The following is a 27960-nucleotide window of genomic DNA, read 5'->3' as shown; positions in this document are numbered from 1 at the left end:
TAACACCAAATGCAAACCAGTCTATACCTGCAATGTATTGCTGGCAATTTATCAGTTTAGCAGCAGTATAGCCAGGTGTCCCAAAGTCTGTGGCATTGGATTCTCCAAACACATTCCATAGGGCCAGGCCAAATTCTGTGATCTTAACATGACCCTCTGTGCTCTGAAAAATGTTTTCCAATTTTAAGTCTCGATGAAGGATTCTTCTTGAATGCATGAACTGCCACCCACAAAGCAGTTCAGCTGCTACAAATTTTATTGTGGAGAGGCCCACCAATGAGGTCTCATTTACAAATTCAAACAGATCTCCTCTGCCAGCCAGTTCCATTACACAGTATAGATAGCTATTGAAGCATAACCATAGACAGGGCTGCACTGCCCATCTGGCACTTCTGGCAAATGCCAGAAGGACCGATAGCCAGATGGGCCGGTCCGGCGTCAAACCCCAGCCGAGCAGCTCCACCTCCTCGGCGCTCTACTCAGCCAGTGATACAGAAAGACGGGGACTTGCCATGAGGCCACACCCCCATGATTTGGAGCACGCCCCATGTGGTGAGGCCACGTCTCTTTAGAGGTGAGGTCATGCTGCTTTTGCAGGTGCATGCGCCCTTTGGTGCGCGCACAAGGGGACTGCCAGGGTTGGCCCCATTCCATCCCTGACCATGGATGAGAAAAATATTCTCATGTGCCAACTAAAGTACCCGACACTCCACCAAACTGTCCTCATATTCCATTAGTGCTCTCTTCTTTAAGATTTTACTGCCACTCTTTCTCTTAGCATTCCATCTGTTGCCAGCATCACTTTACCATAATGTCCCTTTTAAAACATCTAGTGGAAAGTAATTTTATGCACTGTTAAAGGGACAGTGTGTGTGCTTTGATGGCTGGTGGGCAGAGTGCAGCTCTAGCCAGGAGCAAGGGCGCAACGGTGCCACCCACAGAGCCTCTGTTTGGCGGCACCAGTTGCCCATAGCTAGTTACGATCCCGATCGTGATCACTAGGTAGCTCATCACAGAGGTGGGCTGCTGTCTCTGGAACCTATGAAGTTGCTGCACACTGAGATAAATTCTATGATAGTTTTGAATTTAGGGCCTGATTCAGACCCACTCGCGAGCGGCTGTCCGCTCGCAAGTGGATCGATGGTCCGCACTGAGCATGCGCACGACGGAGGGAGCTCCGTCGTGCGCATGCGCCAGACGCGACAAGCGAAGGACTTTCCTTCGCTCGTTGTGTCTGATCAAAGGGGGCGTGCTGGCGATGTTGATTGACAGCACGCCTCCTTTGGTGGGCGTGCCGGGGGCATGCCTCCCTGACGGGGGCGTTCCCAAGGGAACGCCTCCCGTCAGAAGCCGGCCCACTGACATCACTAGTGATGTCAGTGGGAGTGATTTTGGCTCTGATAGAGCCAAAATCACTCCGGGCCTTGCGGTTGAAAACCTCAACCACAGGCTCCGGCTCGCAGTTTCGATGGTCGCGATGGTCAAGACCATCGCGGCCATCAAACTGCACGCTCGTATAGGCTGTGGGTGGTGACCCACAGCTATACGAGCGTCCAGGAGGACGCTCCATAATTATGGAGGGCGGCCCTCATTCAGAGCGTGCGCTCTGCTCAGAGCGTACGGCTCTGAATGAGGGCCTTAGTGTGCTGCTGCTGTCAGATTTTGGATGGCGATCCCTCACAGCAATTACTTTTTCCGGACTACAGTGATAGTTGGGAGAAATACCCTGCTTCATGCTTCTTATATATTTATATTCATGATACATAATGAATAGTGTTACAGGATCATATCTGACTGATCTGAGAGATAAAAAAGTAAAAAACATTGTAGGTATATACGTTAATGGTACAACCTGGTTTGATGACATAGTACTGTTAGAAAAATAAAATAATAATAATAATTTAAAAAAAAAGGTTAAAACGGTTTTCGAAATCCAATTTGCTGTAAGTTACTGGCATAACTTTCTGTATCTTTTACTATATTGCTTTGTTTTTCTGCCTTTATTCTCTACTTTTGAGTTTTGACCCATATCTTTATATCATCTGGCAGAGTTGTCTATTTTTGTTGCCCTGCTATACAACACAATGCTGTGATCTGGAAACAACTATCTGATCTGTATCTGTACAAATGTACCTGATGCACAAAGCACAGCAGAGCAGTATTGTAATCTGAAGCAGAAAAATGAAACCACACTACCTGACTATACAGAATAAACACATGGGGCTTGATTCACTAAGTGACGTTTTTTGCAAAGTTGCTAATTCTCAGCAGGTTTGACCTTGAAATTTAAAACGACACCAATATTATATGTAAATACATTTAAACGCTGCAGAGAGCTATGTAAATACCTGGTAATAAATAATTATATCTATATATTTATTGTTATATGTCCTTTATTGCTGTTATGCAAGGCTTCTCAGCCAGGGGGTTGCTAACCGTCTAAAAATTATACTTTGCTTTCTAAAACTAACCTCTACTTCTTTCTCATGTTATTTATACCGTATTTTTAAGATATCGCAAACATAGAGGGCGTGGCTTGACTCTCAGCCTGGATGGACGTGTCTTGAGGGAGCTCCTGCTTTGACCCTTCATTAAAACGTCCCAGCGGCTATTTGCAGACTCCCACACGGCTGCCTTCGCTCCCCTGGGTGTCCGCACTTACCTTGACCTCCTTGCTGGACTCAGGAGGCGATCTGTGGGGTCCGGCATCCTGAGGTCTGCTCCAATTCCAGGAGCCGCGGCCTTGATTTCTGAGCTCCGGCGGTGGACCGCATGACGTTACCACTACAGCTGCCGCTGTTTTCGCCTGTCTCTGCCTGCTGGCCTGCCGGAACTGCCCTGACCCTCAGTGGAGGCACCTCTCCCTAAGGTACCAGTTATAAACACCCGCGAATCGCGGGAGGCCGCCATCTTAGGTCTTCTTCCCCAAGCTACAGTGTCTCTGTGTGTGCCTGTGTAGTGACTGCCCTGCTCTTTTTACCAGCTGAAACAGCTTCTATGGCCCTAAGACCCCTTGACTCCATCTCTCCCAAGGCTGGTGGCTGAATGCCCCCCAATTACACTCCTCTGCAGGGTTGCCATAAAAACTACCCTTGCTCCTACCTCCATGTCACGTCCGTGAGCTCCTTTCTCCACACACCCATGAAACCTCTGCTGCTCTTACACCTCTGATCTAGAACACAGTGCATCCATACCACAGTCCCTTTTCTTACTACTTGCAAATCTCACCCCGAAGGATTGTCATGCCTGTTAAACAAGGCAAACTTTCCACCCTCGCACCGCCTATTAGATTCACCTCTCAGAAAACGCCCGATCCAGCCACTATTGGAAAGTCTCCTGTGGCATCGACATCCTCGATTGCTGCATCGCCTAGTTCTGCCCCTGGACCTGATCTCTCTGATGATGCTCCACTTACGGTTCGCACGTTGCACCAGATGCACCACATGCTCCAGGCGTTTAGGTCAGACCTCACCTCTGACTTCCAGACCTTTGTCAGACAACTCACTGGTGAAGTGGCAGATATTGGTGATCGTACAAATCATTTAGAGAACAAAATGCAGGAGCTGGTCTCTTCCCACAACGATCTTCTCCTTTCCCATAATTCAGTTCTGGCGTGTTCGATTGTCAAAGACAAGCTTGCTGATCTGGAGGACAGGTCCAGAAGGAATAATGTTAAGATCAGATGTGTCCCGGAGTCTGTATCAAATGACAATCTTCGGGATTATGCTTTGACCCTTTTCAAAAAATTATTGCCTTCTGCTGAGGATCGGGATTTGCTGATTGACTGGATTCACCATCTTCCTAAACCCCGCTCTGCCTCCCCGAGACACACTTGTATGTCTCCATTTTTTTCATATTAAGGAGGATATTCTCAGGGCTGCACGCTTGGTGGAGGACATGGATGTCTTGAATGGCCTGCAGAGCTCTTCCCAGACTTCTGAATCCATACTATAAACAAGAGCAGGTCCGTCCCACCCATTATGAAAGCTCTCCGGGACCATGATATACAGTATCGCTGGAGGTTCCAGGTTAAGCTTATAATACGGAAGGATGGATCCACTTATGTCATCTCATCCCTGGAGGCCGGTGCCAAACTCCTGACTGAATGGAACATTACCGTCTCGATTGCCTCAGCATCTCAGGGACTCCATATTCAGCCTGACTGGTCCCAGGTAGGATGAAGATGTGCCTAGTTTCTCCACTTCGGTTTTTCAGATTTTACATAGAAACATACCAGTATTTGCTGGTTACAACGAAGTTGGCTTGGACTGAACCTCTGCAAACTATTCTATTTCACTCTTTCAGCTTGCTGATGGTTGGCCTATCTCTCGGGACACCATTCTCTCTGCTCCTTCGTTCCAGCATATCCATGTTTCTACCTTGGATGTCGTGTTCTGCCATTCTCGGGCGCAAGTTTTCAATATTTACTGCTGGACTTTCAATGTGCGATATGTCTGGTTTACTTTAATATTTTGACTGTAGTTTTTCTGTTCTCTCTCTCTATTTTTCTCAATACCGTATTTTGCAATGCAAATACTTTTCTAAACAAAAACAAAAAAAAATTCTATGTTTTTGCTTTCTATGATATTTCATCTCTAAATTATATTGAGATTTTAAGATATTGCAATATGTTCAACTTTTATATTGTGCTAATTTCTGTGTTCTTTTTTATAAATGGTCTCAAGGGTGGGGAATTTATCAGCCCACCCCACACGTGTTCATTATGTTGTACTATTTTTGTCCTACGGCAACTACTGTGGCCTGATATACTGGGTCTTTTGGTTTTTTTCTTCCTTTTTTTTGTTATTTTTCCCTTACCTATGTTTATTCTTGTTTTTTCTTTTCATTGTGTTTGACAGGTACATCTAGGGCATCTCTCATTATCTTATATTATATAATGGTTAAAAATGTTTTCCTTAATGTTAAAGGGCTTAACTCCCCACATATGAGGTGGTTAGCCCTTTCCACTTTTCCCCAACATAAGGCCAATATTGTGGTATTACTCCCGTCGGTGAGAGGTTCCTACCTAGGTCAATTCCATCTTGCACCTCTTTTCTTTGCATTATGTGCTGTTTGAGGCATTGCAGACTGTCTTTTTGTGTAGATGACAAACATTATTGTTATAGTTTATTAAACTGCCATCCTGTCTGCCACTGCAGTGCCATTCCTAGATGTGCCATGTAGGTAATTGAACTGCCTCACCTGATCATTGTCTGATCGGTCTCATCGCTCCGTGTGTAATCTATAATGCACTATATATGGCTCCCTGCCGGCTCCCACAGCGTGTCCCTGTCGTTGATCGTGGGTCGCTGGCCCGTCGTTGGTGGGTTGGTGGTGTGCTGGATTAACGAAATCGATCATCCAGCACAGGGAGATCAGTCAGCGATAACGATATCGTGTGTACGCACCTTTAGCCACTACCGAAATGGATAGGGTTAGGCACCAGGAGGGAGGGTTAGGCACCAGGAGGGAGGGTTAGGGTGAGGAATAGGGTAAAAAGATGTCGACCATTTTTTTGTGTCTACCATTTGCACCCATCAACCTTCTTACATGTTGACCTTTAGTGTGTCGACATTTTGTCCCTGTCGACTGTCTAACATCTGGTGTCTATCTAGACCAGTGATTTTCAACCTCTTCAACTCGAGGCACACTACACAAGATTTTAAAATTGCCAAGGCACACTATCTGGCTATGCGGTGTGCGTGACCAATAAAAAAAAAAAATTTGGTTCCCACATGAAAAATATACACACATATTGGCCTCCACAGGGATAAAACACACTACACTGGCCTTCACAGGAATAATACACGCGACATTGGCCTCCTCAGGAATAAAACACACTACAGTACTAGTGCGCTGAGCTGACCACCGCAGCACAATTGATACCTGCTCGCAGCACAGTGGTTGAAAAACGCTGATCTAGACATTGTCAAGCTTTTTACTGTAGATCTTTCAATCCACACCCTCAAAAAAAAACCTCACTTGCATAACTAAATATTGTGCAATCTATACATTATACCTTGCTAGCGAACACTGGCATCTTTGCAGATCTGCGGGATTAATCAGAGCAGCCCAGAAAGTCCACATGCAGCTAAATGGCTGTAAATGCGCTGTAATGTGGTGATCACACTTAGCATAGGCTTCACGTGACACAACTATGAGGGGTATTCAATATGAAACGTTAACTTCACTGTCGAAGTTAACGTTTCATATCGGAGTTTTTACCTGCGTTAAAGTATCGGGCGCGCTCTCGCTTATCTCCGTATTCAATATAAAATTAACGAAAACGGGATCCTCCGAAGTTGGATTTGCGTAAAGTTACGAATTTGTCCTTAAAATAATTGTAAGACCCGCCCTAAAGTTGTAAAAACATGGGGGATCACTATGGGTACCCCCGTTTTAGCCTTTAAATGAAAGTCGGGGATTTAAATAGCCGCAGCAGGTGTTTTTTTCCCGACATTGAAGAAGTGTTGCAGAAGAGCACTTAGGTTATTTTTTAAAAAATTTTAAGTGGTCCCATCAAATTTGGGGTACATGAAAATGGGTACTAGCATATTTTTAAGTCCCTAAAGTAAGTTTTTAAAAATTCTGCAATTGTGCACCTGCCGCTATAAATCTATTCTAGAAAACACCTGCCGCATACTTGCAGAATAGCCCTGAACCTATTTCCCTATTGTTAATGATTTTTTTCCCATTTTTTTTTTTCACCCCAATTTTTAAATTAATTTTTTGGGGTGTCCCTATTTTTTTTTTTAACTTTTTTTTGACACAGTTCTTTTTTAAATGTCATTCCCAGGGGTGCAGGCTATTTTTTTTAAGCCTGCACCCCTAAACCCCAATTCTGCACTTTTTTTCGACACCTATTCAATGGTGAAAAGTTATCCCCGCTTTTTATCAAAGACTTTTCAAAACTGCGATAAGTCTTTGAAATTGAATACAGTGTAAAACTAAAACCTGCGATAATGACGTCATACCTCCGATATTAACACAAAAACAGACTTATCGCTCCCATATTGAATACCCCTGTATGTCTGACTACTGCCGCATGGACATACAGAGTATAATAACAACATATACAGATCCCAGCCAGCGCCCAATGGCATTAACAAACACCTAGAGGTAAATTTACTAAAGTCAGATTTTTAAGAAGTGAGTTTTAGAAGAGATGTTGCCCATAGCAACCAATCAGATTCTAGCTATTATCTTCTAGAAGGTGCTAGTTAAATGTTAAGTAGAATCTGATTGGTTGCTATGGGCAACATCTCTTCTAAAACTCACTTCTAAAAACTCTCACTTTAGTAAAATTACCCCCTAGCATCACCTACTGCTAGTAATCCTAGGCTGAGTGACCATTGTATTGAAAGCACACATTCTACAAAGTACAATGGAAGTACTCATTTATACTGAAGTCAATCCCAGGACAGAAACCTCCTCTTTCAACGCACAGAACCTGCCTGTCCATGATACACAGTACAGATTGGTTACATAGGGCCTTTACCAACAGGAAAACAAGGTCAAAATTATTCATAAGTGGTCGGTGATGTGTTCTGAAAATGGTCTGACAACCTGTTCATAGAGATGATGCTGAAACCACTGTTAGAGCTTTAGAAAAATATATATTCTGCATGTGGACATATACGCTAGGATTCATTATCTCTACAGGAAGCCATTTTGCAAGTAAAACAACATGACACAAAAAAGATGACCAACAGCTGACAGATAACAAAGATACATTTATTCATACCTCACAAACCATCCCATTTACAGCGGAAAAGTCCCACTTTTGGGACACTGTCCTGCTGTCCCACATGCGGGGGTAAGCTTGGGGAAGCAGAGCAGCGAGTGACTACTGAATAGATGCCATGCACATAAATATAAATATCACACGATAGAGAAAAGATTCCCTTCTGCTTTTTATGGAGATAACACCGATCCTTCTGTTCCTGCACTTGTGTCAAGAAAAGCTTCTGTGGATTTTACAAACACATGACTGGGATTATATGGAGTTGGACGTATTGGGTTTAATTATATGAGGAGCAATATGGACAAGGGCCCTCATTCAGAGCCGTACGCTCTGAGCAGAGCGCATGCTCTGAATGAGGGCCGCCCTCCATAATTATGGAGGGTCCTCCTGGACACTCGCATAGCTGTGGGTCACCACCCACAGCCTATACGAGCGTGCAGTTTGATGGCCTTGACCATCGCCACTGCGAGCCGGAGCCTGCGGTTGAGTTTTTCAACTGCAAGGCCCGGAGTGATTTTGGCTCTATCAGAGCCAAAATCACTCCCACTGACATCACTAGTGATGTCAGTGGGCCGGCTTCTGACGGTAGGCGTTCCCTTGGGAACGCCCCCGTCAGGGAGGCACGCCCCCGGCACGCCCACCAAAGGGGGCGTGCTGTCAATCAACATCGACAGCACGCCCCCTTTGATCAGACACAACGAGCGAAGGAAAGTCCTTCGTTCGTCGCTTCTGGCGCATGCGCACGACGGAGCTCCCGCCGTCGTGCGCATGCGCAGTGCACAACATCGACCCACTTGCGAGCGGACAGCCGCTTGCGAGTGGGTCTGAATCAGGCCCAAAGTGCTGTTCCGCAGCAGCATATTGCATCCCTCTACATATAGTAGAGAGGCCTGATAAGGACTTTCCTAGCTGTATTTCTATATAGATATCTACAGTATCCACTACATGTTTTCTTGCGTAAAGGTACGGGCCGCCCCAGGCTAATACAGTGTAGTGTCCCCCACATCAATGTTTATGCTCATTGTCACAACAGACAGACAGACATTTTAGATAACAGATAACTAATACAGAGTGCATATATCTGTTGCGGTCCCCGGAAAATGCATCCAGGAGATACTTAATATTTCAGTGGACCCCCTCCCCCCAATGGTGTTTTCTGGGGATATTACTCAAATATTCCTTGATACATGTACATACTATACAATAATTGGGCCTATCTGCCAATAATCGGGTGATCGGCCTGATTTATTGTACACTGTGTAGAAATTAAAGAGTTTTGACATCACGTCGATAAAACAGTTGAAAAATGTTCACAAGTGCATTTCTTCCATTATCTGATCGGTCGCCCAAGACAGAGAATCCCAGCCTCAATCTCCCGATATCGAGCAGCGTGTGCATTTGTGATAATCTGCCCATATTTCCTAGGTTTTCCCGTGACTACTTCATTCTCCTTGTGGGCGGACATACGCAAAGTCAGTGTGGTGCGGCCGAAAATAGGTGACTTTTAATTAAAAAAATGCATAATGTGTAGCACAGATATTTGGGGCTTTCGATTTGCCGAAAAATCGCCCTATTTGGCAGCCCGATCAAAAATATTGCATAGTGTGTACCTAGCCTTAGTATTGTAAACACTTGCACAATATCGGCCTGATTTGGGCAAATCGGAACGACAAATCGGGCATATCGTGCAGTGTGTATCCCACAGGTCGCATGCAATATCGTGTGATTGGCCGTGCTGCAGATGGCCAATCACACGATATCGCATGCGAGGCTGTACATATTAATGAAGGACGAAACAGTGATCATTCTGTAGTTCTTTAAATCTTTTAAGTGTATACTGGCAATCTCCTTTGGAGCGGGGCAAAGGGAAATCGCCCTCTCCATCGGCACAATTGTCTGTCGCACAAGTCATGTGTAGCCGGCCTTCAGTCTCAAAATTTTGTTTCATTCATTGTGTAACTGGCTGCAATGACAGAGGTACAGCACAATACTTAAACTAACCAGGACATATCTGAAATCTGTCCCACAGGTAACGCTGTACATAAATGTCCCTACTTGTGCATTTAATGAACTTGGCTTGAATATACTTTAAAGTTTTAAAACTACTATTGCTATAGCATACAATTCATTTTAGAACTGAATAGTTTGACTGTTCCAATTGCGGATCTGGATAATCCCACAACCTGTTCCCTCAAACGGGACAGCCGCTCAAGGTACTTAGATCATCCCGGTTCTATGACATTAAGCGTCAGGCTGCTCACAGGGGTCTATTTACTAAGCAGTGTTAGGAGACATAGTGATAAGGTGCCAGCCAATCAGCTCCCAACTGCCATCTCACAGGCTGTGTTTGAAAAATGACAGTTGGGAGCTGATTGGCTGGCACCTTATCACTTTTCACTCTGTCTTCTAACAATGCTTAGTAAATAGACCCCAATCAACTGGCTATTTGTGTCACAGCTTTACGGCTCACTATATAGATAGTCCCGTAGAACCCGGAGAGAAATTACACAATCTTTTTAATAGGACCATCAATCATCAGTCACACAGACCGCCACAACCAACATGGCTGCGCCGGGCGTCCGCCAGGCAGTGACGTAATCGACTGTGCGCCAGCTCAGGGCCGGGACTTCTCCACGTGAAAGGAGTGGGGGACTTGCGGTGACTCGGTAAGTTCCGGGGCTGCTGTACACCGGGGCCCTGTGGCTTTATATAGACAGCAGAGGCTGACTGTGTGTATGGGGAGGTGGGGGGCTCTCTGTGTGTGTGCAACGGTGGGGGGCTCTCTATGTGTATGGAACGATGTTCAGCGCGGTGCTGTTAGTCCCTGTCTGCAAATAAAGCAAAAGAGGAAAGATAAGTACTGTCATATAATGGTGTCATAAAACTTAATATTTATAGTTAAAAAAAGATGTCCGATGAAGGACAAGTGCCAGCGAAATATAGAATTAAAATAACCAACATTACAGATGAGAAAGATTGGTGAGAAGTGTATATCACTTGGAAAAAAAAGTGCTTTAAAATAAAACAATTGTTCCACTGTATGTCTCCTGTTATTTCATTTGTGTTATTATTTAGGTTATATTAACTCTTCATCAATACTGTGGGGTTGTTCTGTTATCACTTAGTTAACTCGATCTATACCTAATACACAATATTGGAGATATTTATTATCTATTGCAATTTGGTGGCAGATAAGATATTTTTGCAACCAATCCTTATCAGTACACACTGACAAATATATCGACCGTTCCATGTTGCTTTTGATATACACTTCTCTGAAATCTTTCTTATCTATATTTTTGTTTTAATTCTATATTTTGCTGGTACTTGTCCATCATCGGACCTCTGTATTAAAAATTATATATAAGATTTGTTGGTTTGTATATCCGGGTACACACTAGACGATCTGTAGTCCGATCCGGTGGATCGGAGCCACATATCGGGCACATCTTCTAGTGTGTACCTGCTATGTCGCTGATGATGCGCGCTACCGCGTGTCTTCAGCGATATCATCCATCTGTCCTGCAGGTCTGACATGCGATATCGTTAGTGGGGCCATGCTGTCGGTCCGTCACTGTCTGCTTCAGCAGGTGTGTATGCACTTGCCGTGTCTAGTGTGTACTGGCCTTCAGTCTGTCCAGTTATGCATTCGATCACCCCTGCACCGATTGGAATGAAACCAACGCAAGTTGGTCCTGTTGCATGCCGGCCAGGTTTTAAAGGGGTTTGGGTCCCGGTTGGACCTCATGTTGGTGTTCACTGGGCAGAACTTTGACCTTGGCAGCATATTCTGGGCCTTCCACTGAATGGATTTAGATGAAAACTTCGCAGAGGAGTGGCAATTGGTCTGGGATGTTTAATGGAGTGCGCAGGGCAGAACTTGCCTGTTCTGGACCTTCCACTGGATGGATTTGGATGACATCATATAATTTGGATGAAAGGTTCAGAGTGGTATTGTTGGATCCCAGAAGACATACTAGGGGGTTGAGATTCGGTCAGATCTCCCATTGGTGTATGCTGGGCAGAACTTTGGCCCAGGGAGCCTGTTATGAGCCTTCCACTGGATGGATTTGGATGTAAACTTCACAGAGTGGTAACATTGGATCCCAGAAGACCTACTAGGGTGTTGAGGTCCTCTCTGACCTCCCGTTGGTCTACGCTGGGCAGAACTTTGACCCTTGGATGCTGGACAGAACTTTGACCCAGGGAGCCTCTTCTGGGCCTTCCACTAGATGGATTTCGATGACATCACATAATAAAACTTAAAGATTTAAACCCAGGCTACGCTGGGTACTTCAGCTAGTAAATAATAAAAGTAAAGATTTATGAAAGTTAGAAAATTTACTTTTATATGTGTGCCATTTTCTGCCGATACTCACCTTTCCTCTTTTGCTTTATTTGACTCAATTTTGTTGTCATTGTCAGCATCCTTGACTACAATACATATTGTGCTTATGACTAATACAGGGTCTCCCACAACCTTTATGGTTAATACAATTGATGATCTATTAATGTGTTTTTGTATCTCTTTTGAATCCCTGAGCTGTAACCTGATGATATAATATGGAAATGCCTTTCTGCTCTTTAAATTAGCGTGGTTGATGATCCTGTATTATTTGGTTCTTAATGATGTTATAAATGCAGTAAATCATGTCTAACAGACATTGAAGTCACTTTGCATTATTTAGGGATGACTCACCTCGGGCTAATGTAACCCAAGGGGGCAGAATGCCTCTCATTCTTTGTATAGCGCCTGCAGACGCTTGGATGTAGACACAATCCCGACAGCGGAATGGCGATTTGGGATTTATGATAGGCGTCAGTATTTTGACGCCTATCTTAATCCCGACGTGGAGGACACCATCCCAAATGAAGATAAGTCCAGGGCTCCCTTAGTCGCGGTGGGGGGGAGGGATAGGATTAGGGAGTCTAGCAGGGTTAGGTTTGGGGAAGGTGGGGGGGGGAGATTAGGGTTAGGCAACCATAGAAGGGAGGGTTAGGCACCTCCAGTTAGAGGTTAGGTTTCAGGAGTGGTATGGGGGGGGATTAGGGTTAGGCACCACTAAGGGAGGGTTAGGGGGGAACAGGGGAGGTTAGGGTACTTACCTGCCCCTGTCGGGATCTTGATCCTGTCGGGCATCCGCTCTTGGGATTTGAACCCCCATTTGAATCCCATTCTGCAGGCACCATAGTGTTGCATTTGCTAACGAGCATAATGGTAAAACAAGGCTGGGTATTAACTAGCTTTTTCTTACAGAATGGGCTGCTTGACTGTGAATAACTATATACAGTAGTATATTATTAATCATATGAATGTGTAGCTATAATATAAAGGTGATGGCCTTTATAAGGTAGGATGTGTTTTATGTAATTTTGTCCTGATGAAAGTGCCATGTTGTGAATAACGGCACTGAAACGTTGATATATATGCCGCTGTAGCTGTGATGGCTTTACACTGGGAGTGCTGCGCCATGTTTGGATATATACATTGAAATTTTAAGTGCGGGCACTTGGGTGACCCCAGGGCAAGCCGGACCCCTCTGTATAATATAATGAATTTATTTATTTTAACCGGCTGCCCTGTTCTTCAAAATTAATTCTGTCATCTAACGTCATTGACCGGTGCAAAAATATGTGTCACTTGCTCACTGTGCCCGCATACATGGCGTGTAAGCCCAGAAGCAGCTTGGGGCTGCTGTTTCCTATGCAGGGCAGGGACTGTGTTTTTACTTGAAGTAAGGGGACCTAGGAAAACATTTTCCATATGTAGTGGGCTAATATAGCAATTCATACATTTACATAATTTTAAGTATACCAAAACTGTATTATTTGCACAACTGTATACTACTACAGTTTATTTAAACGTTCACGTACATCTATCCTCCGTGTGCTACAAGTCTGACTCTGTAGCGCCGAGCGTCTTTTCATGCAATTTTATTTTTTAACCTTCAAATGCGTCTTATTCGCACAGCGATGCGAATAGATAGTAAAAGCAGCAGCTTCTGCTGATTAAAATGATAGACATGCCTATGCTCTGTGTGCGACTGCGGGTTAGCTACAGCCGCTGACACTGTAACGCAGCGTTTTGCATGCAGATACACCCACAGTCGCTCACAGAATATAGGCATGCTGCACATCATTTTAATCAGCATCGCTGTGCAAAAAAGATGCATTTAAAGGTAAAAAGTCGCACGAAAAGACACTTGGTGCTACCGAGAAACTCTCCCTCCCTCACCTCCCCCCACCCCTCCCCCCTCGGCACTAAAGGGACAGAGCGCCATAGGGAAAAAGGAGTGCGGTCTCGAAAGAAATGGGCATGGTCACACAATGGTATCCCCCAATTCAAATGGTGCCACAGTAGCACAATCTTATTCACATTACACTGCACATAGTGCCCCTATTCACATTAATGTCCCTTGTTCATGTTATGACACACAGTAGTGCCCCTTTTACACAATGGCCACAGTAGTAGTGCCCCTAATACAAACAATGCCCACAACACTAGTCTCCCTTATGCAATGCCCCCAGTAGTAGTGCCCCTTACATACAAAAAAAACCCAGTAACAAACACACAATAAGCCCCACTCCTGCGTCCGCTGCAGTCTGCCGCTCCTCGGAACTATGGGAGAGACATCATGACGTCTCTCCCATATTGCACTGCAGAAGCTGGAGCTCAGGATAGATCTCCGGCTGCCGCTGTAGGGAATGAGCTGGACGCCTGCTAGTAACAAAATCTCAGCGGGTGCCTAGCAACTCCCTACAGCGCAGTGCTGACAGCCCGGGTCAGGTGGGTTGAAGGAGGCAGAACTGGTTCCGTCTCCAAATAGTACTGACTGAAAGCAGTTCCGTCCCCTTTAATCCCTGCTTATAGGACTCCATCCAAACCTGATTTAGCCTAATTGCATCACATGAAATCAGAAATTGCATCACATGAAAAAGAGAAATTTGCCTTCAGAGTGTACGTCTGGGCTAAATTAAATCTCATTCAACAGCTCATGAACCCCACAGTTAGCCAAGGACCTGTCACAAAACCGTGCCGGTCTTCAGCTCTTTACCCGGTGCCCACCTGATTATTGCTTATGGAACAGTCTCCAGTACTGGTGCTGCACCAATTTGAAATGTTTCTACAGCTTGTGCTCTTTCCGTTAGGTCATAGTTTATATTTTCCACTAGGGCAAGGCTTTTCTGCGGACTGTTTGAGATGGATACAGTCTATATAGTAGTGAATCTGACAGTATCTGTAAAGCACAGTGGTTTTTTGTCCGGGATTTTATCCCTCAGAACTTATTGCTCTTTCTTATGCAACCTACTGACATCAGCAGGTTTGAATTCTACAGATCACACACCCTAAACAATTGGGTAGGAGGCATATTTTACAAATATGATCATTTATTGGCATTAACTAGTCTTTTTTAATAGTATTGTCGCATGAAAGCAATGCGTTGGGGATTGTAATGTTTGCTTACTCAGAGGGTAAAGGAACATGGACTGTTATTTTGTTCTCCACAGCTAGAACTTACCTGTTGTACATCCTAGATATTGACATAGAGAAGACATCAGCGACTTCATTCTGCCGCAATGGGTAAAAAAGGAAAAGTTGGAAAGAGCCGGAAGGATAAATTTTACCATCTGGCAAAAGAGACAGGTAAGCCAGATATTGCCTTACTTTAACAAAACATTTTACAGATATTATTATATTTTTATTGCATGGCGTTTTTTTCACTATCACCGATGGCATTTCAGTATGTTCCTGTGATGACTCGTATTTTAAATAAACTGCCTGAAAGATGAATATTTTATATAAGGTTTGGTTATGCCGAGTAGAATTCTACACTTTGCCCCGTGGGGGGGGGGGCAGTTGTCCTAAATATGGTATTTATCTGCACATACATTAGTCTTTTATACAGAATCTGTTTAATATGCAGAACATGTATAGTGTTGCCGTTAGGCTGTTTTAGCGGGGTGTTGCGCCCTGCCCAATTTGAAAGCGCTAAAATGTGCCCTGCCCTTATGGCAGCGTCACGCTGAACCAGCCGTTTTTTAATTTTGAGCTTTAACCACTTATAGTAAATAAATCCCATACACTGAGGAACCATCTTTTGCCCACTCGACAGTGTTTAAATACCCTGCATGATAAACCAAAGACCTCACATTTTAATCATTGGTCCATAAGACCACCTAGTGGTCAGTAGACCACTGGTGGTGCTTCATGGTCCAGGCAAGCCTCTCTTTTTTTTATTGCTGCAAAATAGCTGTAAGGCTTTTGCCCATTACTTGTTCCCGGAAAAAGGCCTTTTCTACTTCAGGGTCCATAGGGTATCCACAGGATACCTTGGGGTATAGGTGTGACGTCAGTCGCTGGGCACCATAGAGTTAAGCTTTTCAGCCTCCCAGGATGCACTAGGGTCCCCCTCCTATACCCCGCCCCCGAGCCAAGGCACCTCAGTTTAGTTTGGTGCCCGGCCGGCGTCTGGTGCACCTGTCGGAGTGGGGGGCTAGAAGAGCCCCTGAAGCTTTCTTCAGTGCAGCTGTGGCTGCACATCTGGATGTACAGTATGGACAGTCAGTCCTGACGTCCATGCTGTCTTCCCTACACCCCCGCCGGTACCAGAACGCCGGTACCGATCCGGGGATGCTGGTGAGCATCTGGGGTCACAGCTAGCGGTGACCCCAGATGTTCCGGACCATGGCCGGATCCAAGGGGGACAAAGGTAAGCAGCGGGGTCCCGCGGTGGGTCCCCGCTGGTCACATGGTCCTAAGTCCCCAGGCAGGGGGCTCCCTGGGGACAGGCTGCAGCGTGGAGCCAGGCGACCAACCTGCGCTTTCCACTACCCCCTGGGACAGCGGACCGCAGCAGAGCGGTAGCGCTGCGGCGTCCCAGGGGTTAAATGCATGCCAGGGGAGCGCGCCTTCCCTGTCTCACAGCCGGAGCCTCCCCCGCTGCACACAGCCCTCTCTGCATGCTGCCGACTGGTCCTGTGGCAGCGCTCCTCCTCCAGGCCAGCCTCCTCTCTGCTCCTCGGCTGCCATCTTCTCCAGAACGCATGGTGAACGCTGCTGGAAGCGCTGGACGGAAGCATCGTGGTCTGGGTCCCCCCGCATACCTCTCCTCCGCTGTGGCTCAGGTCTGTGTATGCAGCGCTGTGTCCTACCAGGCCCTGTGTCTGTGTAGTTGAGTGATCAGCGCTGTTAGTGCAGGAATTGTTATTTCTCTGCATTGTATGTGACTGTGCTAGCGCTGCCTGTAACTTTTCTTCTCTAAACTGTCAGCTTTATTACTGTCCCTGTTCTTCTGCTAAAGCCCTTGCGGTGAGGTGCTGCAGGGTGGTCTCTCGCCTATTTAATACTTAATTGGTGAGAGAGGTCACATACGTGGTGCCATCATGTCTGAAAGTGATTTTCCCCTCCGGCTACAGTGTACCACGTGCAAAGTACCGTTAGCGGAGGGGGAGGGTAGCGCGGAGGGCCTTTGCCGGCAGTGTTTGTCCATGGCGCGGCCTATTACGGTTACAGCACCGGTACAGGAGCCGCCCTGGGCTTGTTTCGCTCAGGCGTTAACAGCTTTAGTGGGCCAGTTAGCTCCGCAGCCCGCGTTTACTCCGATGGGTTTGTCCCAGCAGTCTGTGGTGTCGTCACCCATGCAGGGGTTCCCACGACAATTGGTGGTACCCCACAGTCTCCCTATTTCCCCGCTCCCGGGTTCTCAGGAGCCAGCGTGAGTTAACTCCCTGACGAGTTCTGTACAGCACTTGTCGGATGTGTTGCAAGGGGAGTCTGTGATGCGGCCTCATAAAAGGCCGGTGGCGTCTCTGTCCGCTCCTTATGAGGATGACGAAGGGACGTCTGATGATGGGGAGATTCTGGATCCTTACGATCAGGAACCTCTCCATACTAAGGACGCTGATGCTAAGTCCAAAGTATATATTCCTGGACTTATTCGGGCGGTCCGCACAGCCTTGGTGATTGAGGACGAAGTTCCCCCAGCGGCTAAATCTAAGTATGCCTTTTTCAAAGATGTGAAGGGCGATGCCACAGTCTTTCCTCTTTCGGGTCAGTTGGTGGACCATTTAGAGGAGGCGTGGAAACAACCTGGCAAAAGATACCAGCCGCAGAGACGCCTGGCGGTGGCTTATCCGTTCGCGGATAATTATTTTGCTAAGTGGGAATCCCCTCCACAGGTGGATTCTCACGTGACCCGTCTTGTCCGTAGTGCCACATTGCCGATGCCATCCATGTCCTCCCTTAAGGATGCTACGGACCGCAAGGTAGAAATCTGCCTGAAGTCCGCTTATTCCCTTGCAGGCCGGCCGGCTATGGCCATTTGCTGGGTTGCCAGAGCGATGGAGCGCTGGGCGGATTCATTAGAGGCTTCTTTTGAATCCGACTGTCTGGCCGAACAGGCGGAGTTGATTGGCAATCTCCGTGATTCAACCACCTACATCAACGAGGCGGCTCTAGACATTAGTACTCTGGTGTCTAGAATTTCTTCAGCAGCGGTAGCTGCTCGTCGCACCTTGTGGCTGCGATCCTGGAAGGCGGACGCAGATTCCAAGAAAGGTCTGGAAGCGTTGCCGTTTACCGGAGAAGTTCTCTTCGGTCCGGATCTGGATAAGATTGTGGCCACGCTGGCGGCAGCCAAATCTGCCTGTCTCCCGTCGGCCGCTGCTCCTTCTGGTTCGGGACCATCGTCCTTTCGGTCATCTAGGGCCCAGGGCAGGCCCAAACCACAGTCGTTTCCTCGACAGGCTGGCCCTAAGAAATCGGTCAAGCCCCGGAAGCAGGCATGGAGTACCAGACGTCCGGCCCCCAAGCCAGATGACAAGCCTGCGGCCTGACGGTCCGGGCCTCCCTTTGGGGGATCCCAGGGTGGGAGGCCGCCTGCTACAGTTCGCCCAGTGTTGGTCGACCACTACGACAGACACTTGGGTTCTGGAGGTGGTTTCCCACGGATACGCCCTCTCCTTCCGGCACAGACCCCCGGCTCGATTCTTCACCACGGGTCTCCCATCAGACCGGAACAAGGCTACGGAGCTGCGGAAGGTATTGCACACTATGCTCCAGGCTGGAGTTATAGTGGCTGTTCCATTCTCCCAGAGGGGCCAGGGTTTCTATTCAAATCTATTTTTGGTACAGAAACCCAATGGGTCATATCGTCCGATTCTCAACCTCAAAGCACTCAAGTCTTTGCGGGTCCCGAAGTTTCGGATGGAGACCCTACGGTCCATCATTCTGGCGCTGGAACCTGGGGACTACTTGGTGTCATTGGACATACAGGACGCTTACCTGCATGTCCCTATTCTTTTGCGCCATCAACAGTTCCTCAGGTTTGCAATCCGCAGCGACCACTTCCAGTTTCGGGCGTTACCTTTTGGCCTGGCAACAGCACCACGTGTTTTCACCAAGGTGATGGCGGTCATGGCGGCTTCTCTGCGGCTGCAGGGAGTCCGCATGTTGCCGTATTTGGACGACCTGTTATTGGTGGCAGGATCTCCAGAGCTCCGGTTACGCCACTTGGACCTGACCATTGCACTGCTGCAACGGCACGGCTGGCTAATCAACTGGCAGAAGTCCACTCTAATCCCGTCTCGGAGGATTCTGCATCTTGGAGCCTTATTGGACTCGGGACAGCAAAGGATCTTCGTGACGGAGGACAAGATCTCTGCTTTACAGTCAAGGGTGCGCAGTTGCCTGCACAGCCGCCGGGTGTCCTTACACTCGGCGATGAGGTTACTGGGCTCCATGGTGTCGGTGTTCGACATGGTGGAATACGCTCAGTTTCACTCCAGACCTCTGCAGCACCTGATCCTGTCCAAGTGGAACGGGCTGCCTCAGTCTCTGAAGTCCCAGACGATTGTGCTCACCCATGAGGTTCGCCTGTCCCTTGCGTGGTGGTTACAGACGACCCACCTCAACAAGGGACGTCCGTTCTGGGTTCCAAATTGGGTCCTGTTGACAACGGACGCCAGTCTTCGGGGCTGGGGAGCAGTTTCGGGTCCACACTTGTTCCAGGGCAGGTGGACGCCGACAGAAGCGGAGCTTCCAATAAATATCTTGGAACTCCGTGTGGTCTTCAATGCTCTCCAGCAGGCACAGCGGTTTCTCCAGGGTCGCCCGGTGCAGGTCCAGTCGGACAACGCTACCACCGTGGCCTACATAAACAGGCAAGGAGGAACTCGCAGTCGGGCGGCTCTCGTAGAGGTCTCTCGGATCCTGGTTTGGGCGGAGCGCAATCTTCCGGCCATATCAGCGGTCTTCATCCCGGGAGTGCTAAATTGGGAGGCGGACTTTCTAAGTCGCCAGGACGTTCATCCGGGGGAATGGTCCCTGCAGCCGGACGTTTTTCAACTACTGGTGGACAGGTGGGGTCTTCCAGAAATCGACCTCATGGCGTCCCGGCACAACAACAAGTTGCCGGTGTACGGGTCTCGCACAAGAGACGAAGGGGCGTCTCTGGTGGATGCTCTGTCCGTCCGGTGGACGTTCCGGTTCGCATACCTGTTCCCTCCGGTCTCCCTTCTTCCACGGGTAATCCGGAAATTCAAACAGGAAGGAGGGACGCTCCTGTTGATAGCTCCCGCGTGGCCCAGACGGCACTGGTTCTCAGACCTTCAGGGTCTGTCCGTGGACAGTCCTCTGCGGTTGCCGATACGACCGGACCTTCTGTCTCAGGGTCCTTGCCTTCACCCGGACCTGACTCGGCTGTCTTTGACGGCGTGGCTGTTGAGACGGCCATGCTGAGGTCCCGGGGGTTTTCCAGCTCTGTGGTGCGTACCATGTTACGAGCTCGGAAACCGTCTTCCGCGAGGATATACCATCGCGTGTGGCATACGTTCTTCCAGTGGTGTCGACCGAGAGGTTATGCACCGCGGGAGTTTCGTCTGTCTCGGATTCTCGCCTTCCCGCAAGCGGGACTAGATCATGGGCTTCGCCTTGCTTCTTTGAAGGTACAGGTTTCGGCCCTATCTGTCTGGTTTCACCGTAGGATTGCTACAATCCCGGATGTGCGCACCTTTATGCAGGGTGTTCTCCGCATTCAGCCGCCCTTTGTTCCACCTGTGGCGCCTTGGGATTTGGCTGTGGTCCTGAGGGCTCTCCAAGGACCGCCGTTTGAACCACTGGGCTCAGTGGATCTTAAATGGCTAACAGCTAAGACTGTTTTCCTTCTGGCCATTGCTTCGGCCAGACGTGTTTCTGAGTTAGGGGCTCTTTCTTGTAGACCCCCTTTCTTGGTTTTTTATGGGAACAGGGCAGTGCTCCGCAGTCGGCCTGAGTTTCTTCCCAAAGTTGTTTCCCAGTTTCATGTTAACGAGGAAATAGTTGTTCCGGCCTTTAACTCACCGGGTCTTTCCGTGGGTGAGGCCTCTTTGGATGTTGTGCGGGCCTTAAGGACTTATGTTGACCGCACTTCTTCGTTTAGGAAGTCGGACGCTTTGTTTGTCCTCTATGGCTTCCGTAAAAAGGGTTGGCCTGCTTCAAAGCAAACTTTGGCAGCCTGGATCCGTATGGCTATTTCTGAAGCTTATCTTCATGAAGGCCTACTGGTCCCTCCTTCTCTGAAGGCTCATTCCACTAGGTCTGTGGGTCCTTCGTGGGCAGCTCGACGTGGTGCCTCGGCAGTTCAGATCTGCAAGGCTGCTACGTGGTCCTCTGTCCATACCTTCGTGAGGTATTACAGGTTTGACACCTTCGCCTCTCAGGATGCTTCCTTCGGGCGGCGGATTCTCCTTTCTGCACAGGAGCGTCCCCACCCTTAAAGGATACTGCTTTGGGACATCCCCAAGGTATCCTGTGGATACCCTATGGACCCTGAAGTAGAAAATATGAGATATGGTAAGAACTTACCCTTGTTATCTCTATTTCTACGAAGTCCATAGGGTTCCACAGGACTCCCGCCCTGTCGCACCTGTGCTGCAGATGGGCTTTGCTCTGGTCACCGGTTTTCCGTCTCCCTCTGGTGAGAATGTGATTCTTGTATGTGTCCAGATCTTTGTTCTCTCTCTTCCTTCTCCTCCTCCGGCCTATGGCTTGATAACTAACTGAGGTGCCTTGGCTCGGGGGCGGGGTATAGGAGGGGGACCCTAGTGCATCCTGGGAGGCTGAAAAGCTTAACTCTATGGTGCCCAGCGACTGACGTCACACCTATACCCCAAGGTATCCTGTGGAACCCTATGGACTTCGTAGAAATAGAGATAACAAGGGTAAGTTCTTACCATATCTCATATTTTTATGATACTGAAATGTACATTATGTTTCAGTGTTTCCTAACATAAACCCCTTTGTTTAACCTCTAGCAGTTAACCCCTATTATTTCAGGTTATTTCACTGGGGATGTTCTAAAATGTTTGACCTGCCTGATTTCAAAACGGCACCATGCTCCCTGCCCTTATGGCGGCGCCCTGCTGAAGCAGCCTCCCAGGTGCTGTCCCACCCACGGGCCGCAGTGTCCCGCAGGGGGAAAAGTTGCGTTGCAGTGCTCATGGAATCTATTCACAGTAAGGTGAGATCTTGGGAGCAGCCCAGCATGTCTGTAAGTGCTGGACACGCCCCCAAGATTGATGACCCCTCATCTCGTGACCACACCCCCTTTTTGGACGCACGCACGAGTGCCTTTTTTATGGTCCGGTGTCTATAATGAACATAGAGGGCGGAATTCAATTGATTACGCGGTCCGGATCTCCCTTCAAAAGTTACAGGAGATCGCGGGCCGCCATTCAATTGCTGCCATTTTTCGCGCTGATCGCTCCCATAGAGGTCAGGTTTAGCCGCGTAAGGCAGCTAAACCCGACCGCGAAAAGTGATGTTTGAGCACCCAAACAGGTCACATTTCGCACATTCCAGCTCTCATCCCCCTGGGGCTGCGAGCTGAAATGTAGCGCTGGCAGCTGATTGCGCCCGACAGGAGCAAGAATTGAATAGCTCCGTCGGGCGCGATAGAGGCTGGAAACAATTGAATTCCACCCTAAATGTCTAAATAAATGTGATACAAAACGATTATGCAGAGACAATGCTTTGCCTGTACATTTTTTTTTTTTTACTTGTGTACTTTTAAAAAAAATATTTTATCCATAATTCCAGGGTACCGTTCCCGTTCAGCTTTTAAGCTCATTCAACTTAACAGAAAATTTCAATTCCTGCAGAGAGCTCGTGCTCTTGTTGATCTCTGTGCTGCCCCAGGAGGGTGGTAAGTGATTTCCATATTGTATATATAGGTTATAACAATATGTACCAATGCATTTTCAGTCCATACACTTGTTTAAAGTCATAACCTCTGTCGTGTATATTTTTGCCCTGTATATTGTCCTTCAGCAGCACAGCTATAGGCAAGCAGCTAAAACCTCTTAAAGAGGGGGAAAAAAAACAAGTCCCAAGTCGATCATTGGGATGGCGGGTGGAACATAGTGGCCCCTCTAGATCGGCTCCATAAAGCGTCAGAATCAGACCAGCTCAGTGAAATGATTACTTGGTTTCCACAGTCCAGGAAGACAAATATATCATCTTTTTTTTTTTTTCTTTTGAGTATGCATATTTTATTTACATTTGTAAACTATTTACAAAACCAGGTTTGGTTGGGCACGGAAACAAACACCTAGAACATAACCGACAAACATATCCAAAGAGAATAGAAAGGTCTTGTGCGTTTGCCAATAGACACGTTTGTTAATAACGAGTGAGGAGGTCGGCCAGGTCTGCCCAGGGAGGTGCAACCCAAGCAACAAATCAATATATTAGATTATGCCTAAGGGTAACTGGTACTGCATATCCTCCCTCTGCCCCTCTCTCCATATCAAATACACTGTATGTATGCAATTCTACCACAGGGCTAACAAGCAAGCAAAGATTTCATATTATTTACTGACATAAGTACAGAGCAGTGACATAATAAAGGAGCTGGTCACCCTGGGGAGTTATCCAGAAGGAAGATTTTTCCCTGCATATCCCAGACTTTTTCTCAAACATATGGGGGTAGGGGGGGTAAGGTGCGCTCTTCCTGCTAGTACTGGTGATGACTTGTGTGTGTTTGTGAGTGGTGTTAATTAGAATGTTTCTTCTGGTGGTGGTGATGTTTTGGGAGTGAGGAGGGTGTGATTGGGTATGGAGTGTAGTTTGGAGTAATGTGAAAAGGGGAATGGAGTAGGATCAAAATGAGGCCAGCGAGACAGTAATTTTGGGCAAAATCTTTTTTTTTTTTTTTGCATTCTGTTTTTATTAGAGGTTTCAAACAAAGAACGTACATCATACAGAAGCAAAACATTATCAACGTGTACGTGTCCAAATGTACGCAAATTAGAAACCACTTTTTTACATTTCAATAAACACATATCACACAGTATAAAGAAGGTAAAGTAAAAAGAAAAACTATATACTAAGTAACAAAAAATGGGGGAACAGGGAAGGGTCTTCATGTTTTAAAAGTAAGTGGTTAGCCAATATAAAGAAGCTGCAGTCTATATTACGGGGTAATTACGGCTGGAAACATATAATTTCTATATTCCATAGAGTTTTTGTATTCCAACCATGGAAGCCAAGTATTGGTGAGAATAAAAGGGCTATTGATGGAGAGGGTTGAAGAGTCTTCCATTGACATGTAGTAATCGAGTCTTTGGAACCAGTCCCTACGTGTGGGCGGGTTACAAGAGTTCCAAAGAATTGGAATGACAGCTCTTGCGGCATTACTCAAATGGCGCAGCAAGGACTTTTTGTAGTATCCCAGTGAGGACTCAGAATAATTTATTAACCAAAATGCTGGATCAGTGGGGACAGGCGCGCCTAAAATTTGTTGTGAAACGGAAATGACCTCCAACCAATATTTAGATAGCTGTGGACAGTCCCACCATATATGTAGTAATGACCCTGGAGCCCTAAGACATCTCCAGCAACAGTTGGATTTTGTTGGGAACATGGCATGTAATAGTGTAGGGTGTCTATACCATCTCATCAAAATTTTGTATTGCGTTTCCTTGATAATTGAGCAAGTTGAGCTGCAGTGTGCCTTGAGAAATATTGTTTGCCATTCTTGCTCTGTGAGGGTAATGCCTAAATCTAATTCCCATTTTTTAGCCCAAGGAGGTATGATACAGGAAGGGTTGTTAAGGAGTATCTGGTAGATAGCAGAAATTGTGTGGGATGGATCGGTTGGTGAAATGCAAAGTTTTTCGAAAGCAGTGAGATCTCGACTAGAAACATTCATTCTACCCGCAGAGGACAGGTAATGGCGAACTTGCAGGTATTTCCAAAAATCTGAATGAGGTATTGACCACCTTTCCTGGATATCAAGAAATGCTTTGATACCTGACTTAGTCACCAGCTGGCCAGTCCGAAAAAGGCCTTCCCGCACCCAGTTAGGGAATTGATTAAAATCAATACCAGGGGGAAAATCCGGGTTAGCCAAAAAAGAAGTAAGAGGTCCAAAGCGTGAAGAAATATAAGGGAGATTTCTTAAAGAATTCCACACCGAAAGGGAAGGAGAAATTGTTGGATGATGGAAATCTAGTTTAGGAATGGAAGGAAGCCAAGGTGTTATTTCAGGGGGAAATTTCATGAAGCGACCTTCAAGGGCAACCCATTGCTTCACCTCTCTATATCTAGTCCACTCAAGAATTCTATTAAGGTGGATAGTGTGATAGTATGCTTTGATATCTGGGAGTTGGAGACCACCCAGTTGTTTTGGTCGAGTTAGAAGAGTACGTTTAATCCTAGGTTGTTTCCTAGACCAAATAAATTGCTGAATTAAGACATTTAGCGAACGGAACCAGGAATCTGGAATCTGAATGGGCAAAGACTGAAAGAGGTAAAGCAATTTAGGAAGCGTATTCATCTTCACCACGCTTATTCTACCCAGCCAAGAAAGTTGTTTCAAATGCCAATGGGAATAGTCCATTCGAATGGAGGAGAGAATGGGAGAAAAATTAATATTAAAGAGATGCGACATGTTTTTAGGAATTTTAACCCCTAGGTAGGTAATATGAGAAGGGTGCCAAGGGAATGGGAAAGCCGACTGCAAACCCGAAACTACAGAAGCATGCGCAGACAGATTTAAGGCCCAAAATTTTGTGAAGTTAATTTTAAAGTTGGACAACTTTCCAAAACGGTCAAACTCATGCATCAAGTGAGGCAGAGACGTCACCGGGTGGGAAACAGTAGCCAATAGGTCATCCGCAAAAAGAGCCAGTTTGTGTTCCTGTTCACCTACCATAATCCCAGAAATAAGTGGATTGGCGCGTATAGATCCGGCCAGAGCCTCCATGCAAAGGATGAAAATCAATGGCGACAGAGGGCAGCCTTGTCGCGTGCCATTGTGTATGGAGAAAGATCCAGACAGCTCACCATTGACCCTCACCCTCGCCGAAGGACAGGAATAAAGGGCCAGAATTCTATGCAGTGTCACGGGACCCAATCCCATGTGTACCAGCACAGACCTCATAAAAGACCAATTAATTCTATCAAACGCTTTTTCAGCGTCGGTGGAGAGTAGGATAATAGGGATCTTTGATTGAGTAGTAGCAAAGTGTACCAAATTGAGGACTTTTGTGGTATTATCACGTGCCTCCCGTCCCTTAACAAATCCGACTTGGTCAGTATGTATCAGCTGAGGAATGAGGGGGTTTAGCCTATTAGCTATTAGCTTGGCATATAATTTAAGGTCCATATTTAATAATGAAATGGGTCTGTAGCTCGAACACAGGGAGGGGTCCTTACCAGCTTTGGGGATGACTGAGATGTGTGCCTCTAGGAATTGTTTAGAAAATTGCGATTCCACTGAGATATGGTTGAAAGCCTTCAACATCATAGGGATTAGTTTATTCTGGAAACTCTTGTAATAACCTATGGTTAAGCCGTCAGGGCCAGGGCACTTTCCCGTAGGTGAAGAGGCTAATGCTAACTCTAGCTCACGCACAGAGAATGGAACCTCCAACGCCAGCTTATCTAGAGGTGAGATAGTAGGAAAGGAAATGGAAGCCAAATAATCAAGAACGTTTTGTGAAGTAAGAGGATTAGAGGATACAGGATTAGTATTAGGTAGGTTATAAAGAGAAGAATAATATTGTTGGAAGCATTTTGCAAGTTTAGAGGTTTCAACTTGAGGCCTTCCCCCACTATCCTTAAGTGTGTGTATGAATCCACATGCTCGCTGGGCTCTCAGCGCTCTAGCCAAAAGACGTCCCGGCTTATTACCCCAGTGATAAAAGCGACTTCTACACTTTTTAACGGACAACTGTATGTTGTTTGAAAGTAATTTGCTAAGAATATTACGAGATTCCATAAGCTTATGATAGTCCTCTTTAGACATGGTTTGTTTATGCGACGCCTCTAGTAATTTAATTTGTTGTAAAAGGGTCGAAATCTGTGCGGATTTTTGTTTTTTAATATAGGAGCCCAATTGAATAAGCTTACCACGGATAACGCACTTGTGCGCTTCCCATATTGAGATTGGGGAAGTTTCTGGTAAGTCGTTGTGGGTAATATAGTCAGATAGCGCAGTATCGATTTCGGCTTTACAGTATGTGTCCTGTAAGAGGGATTCATTTAATCGCCACGTCCATTGTTTAGAGGAAAAATGTGGAAGGATCAACGTCAATGAGACCGGAGCGTGATCTGACCATGTTATTGGCCCAATGTCAGCTTCAGCGAGCATGTGGAGGTGTCTATGGCTGAGGAATAGATAGTCCAGGCGAGAGTATGTGTTGTGAGGATGGGAATAAAAGGAGTAGTTACGGCCCGTGGGATATAATGTCCTCCAGGAGTCTGCCAGTTGGTAATTATGAAACAAAGTCTTGACTTTTTTGTACTTAGCAAGGGGATACCTAGGCGCATCCTTAGATATATCTAGTGAGGGGTCTAAGGACCAGTTAAGATCTCCTCCCAAAAGAACAATACCCTGAAGTAGGGGGTCAACCATATCCATTGCAGACCGGAGAAAATCATATTGGCCCTTGTTGGGGGCATAAATATTGATGAAAGTGAAGACCTGATTATATATGTGGCATGTAAGTAAGAGGAGTCTACCCGGAATCAATCTATGTATGTTTACATCAGAAATGGGGAGTTTGCGTGAGAAAATAATTGCGACGCCTTTCGACTTCCCCTCTGGGTTATTATTATAATAGGCAGCAGAATAATGTCTATCACACAAAGACTGAGGGCGCGCTGCAATTTTAAAATGTGTTTCCTGAACCAGTGCTACATCAACTCTATTTGCCCATAGAGCGCGCAACAT

At 46.6% G+C, this 27960-nt stretch overlaps 1 protein-coding gene across 3 annotated transcripts in view; it reads left to right on the top strand.

The window, feature by feature from the left end:
- Positions 1 to 10268: 10268 nt before the first annotated feature.
- Positions 10269 to 27960, top strand: part of FTSJ3 (FtsJ RNA 2'-O-methyltransferase 3) — a 73428-nt gene continuing 55736 nt past the window's right edge. Inside the window, exons 1-3 of one of the 3 annotated variants that reach the window (XM_088473502.1) lie at positions 10269 to 10410; positions 15281 to 15389; positions 22821 to 22926. In XM_088473502.1, coding sequence (XP_088329628.1) covers positions 15323 to 15389; positions 22821 to 22926 — 173 coding nt within the window. In that variant the 5' untranslated portion in view covers positions 10269 to 10410; positions 15281 to 15322. Of the gene's footprint in view, positions 10411 to 10447; positions 10474 to 15253; positions 15390 to 22820; positions 22927 to 27960 lie in introns of those variants that run through there. The other 2 variants (XM_088473500.1, XM_088473501.1) reach the window with 2 other exon arrangements.

The sequence above is a fragment of the Taudactylus pleione genome, unplaced genomic scaffold (assembly GCF_031769625.1).
Source record: "Taudactylus pleione unplaced genomic scaffold, aTauple2 ptg000136l, whole genome shotgun sequence".
Taxonomy (NCBI): domain Eukaryota; kingdom Metazoa; phylum Chordata; class Amphibia; order Anura; family Myobatrachidae; genus Taudactylus; species Taudactylus pleione.
Note: the sequence above shows the minus strand (reverse complement) of the source record. Positions and strands in the feature narration are given on the sequence as shown.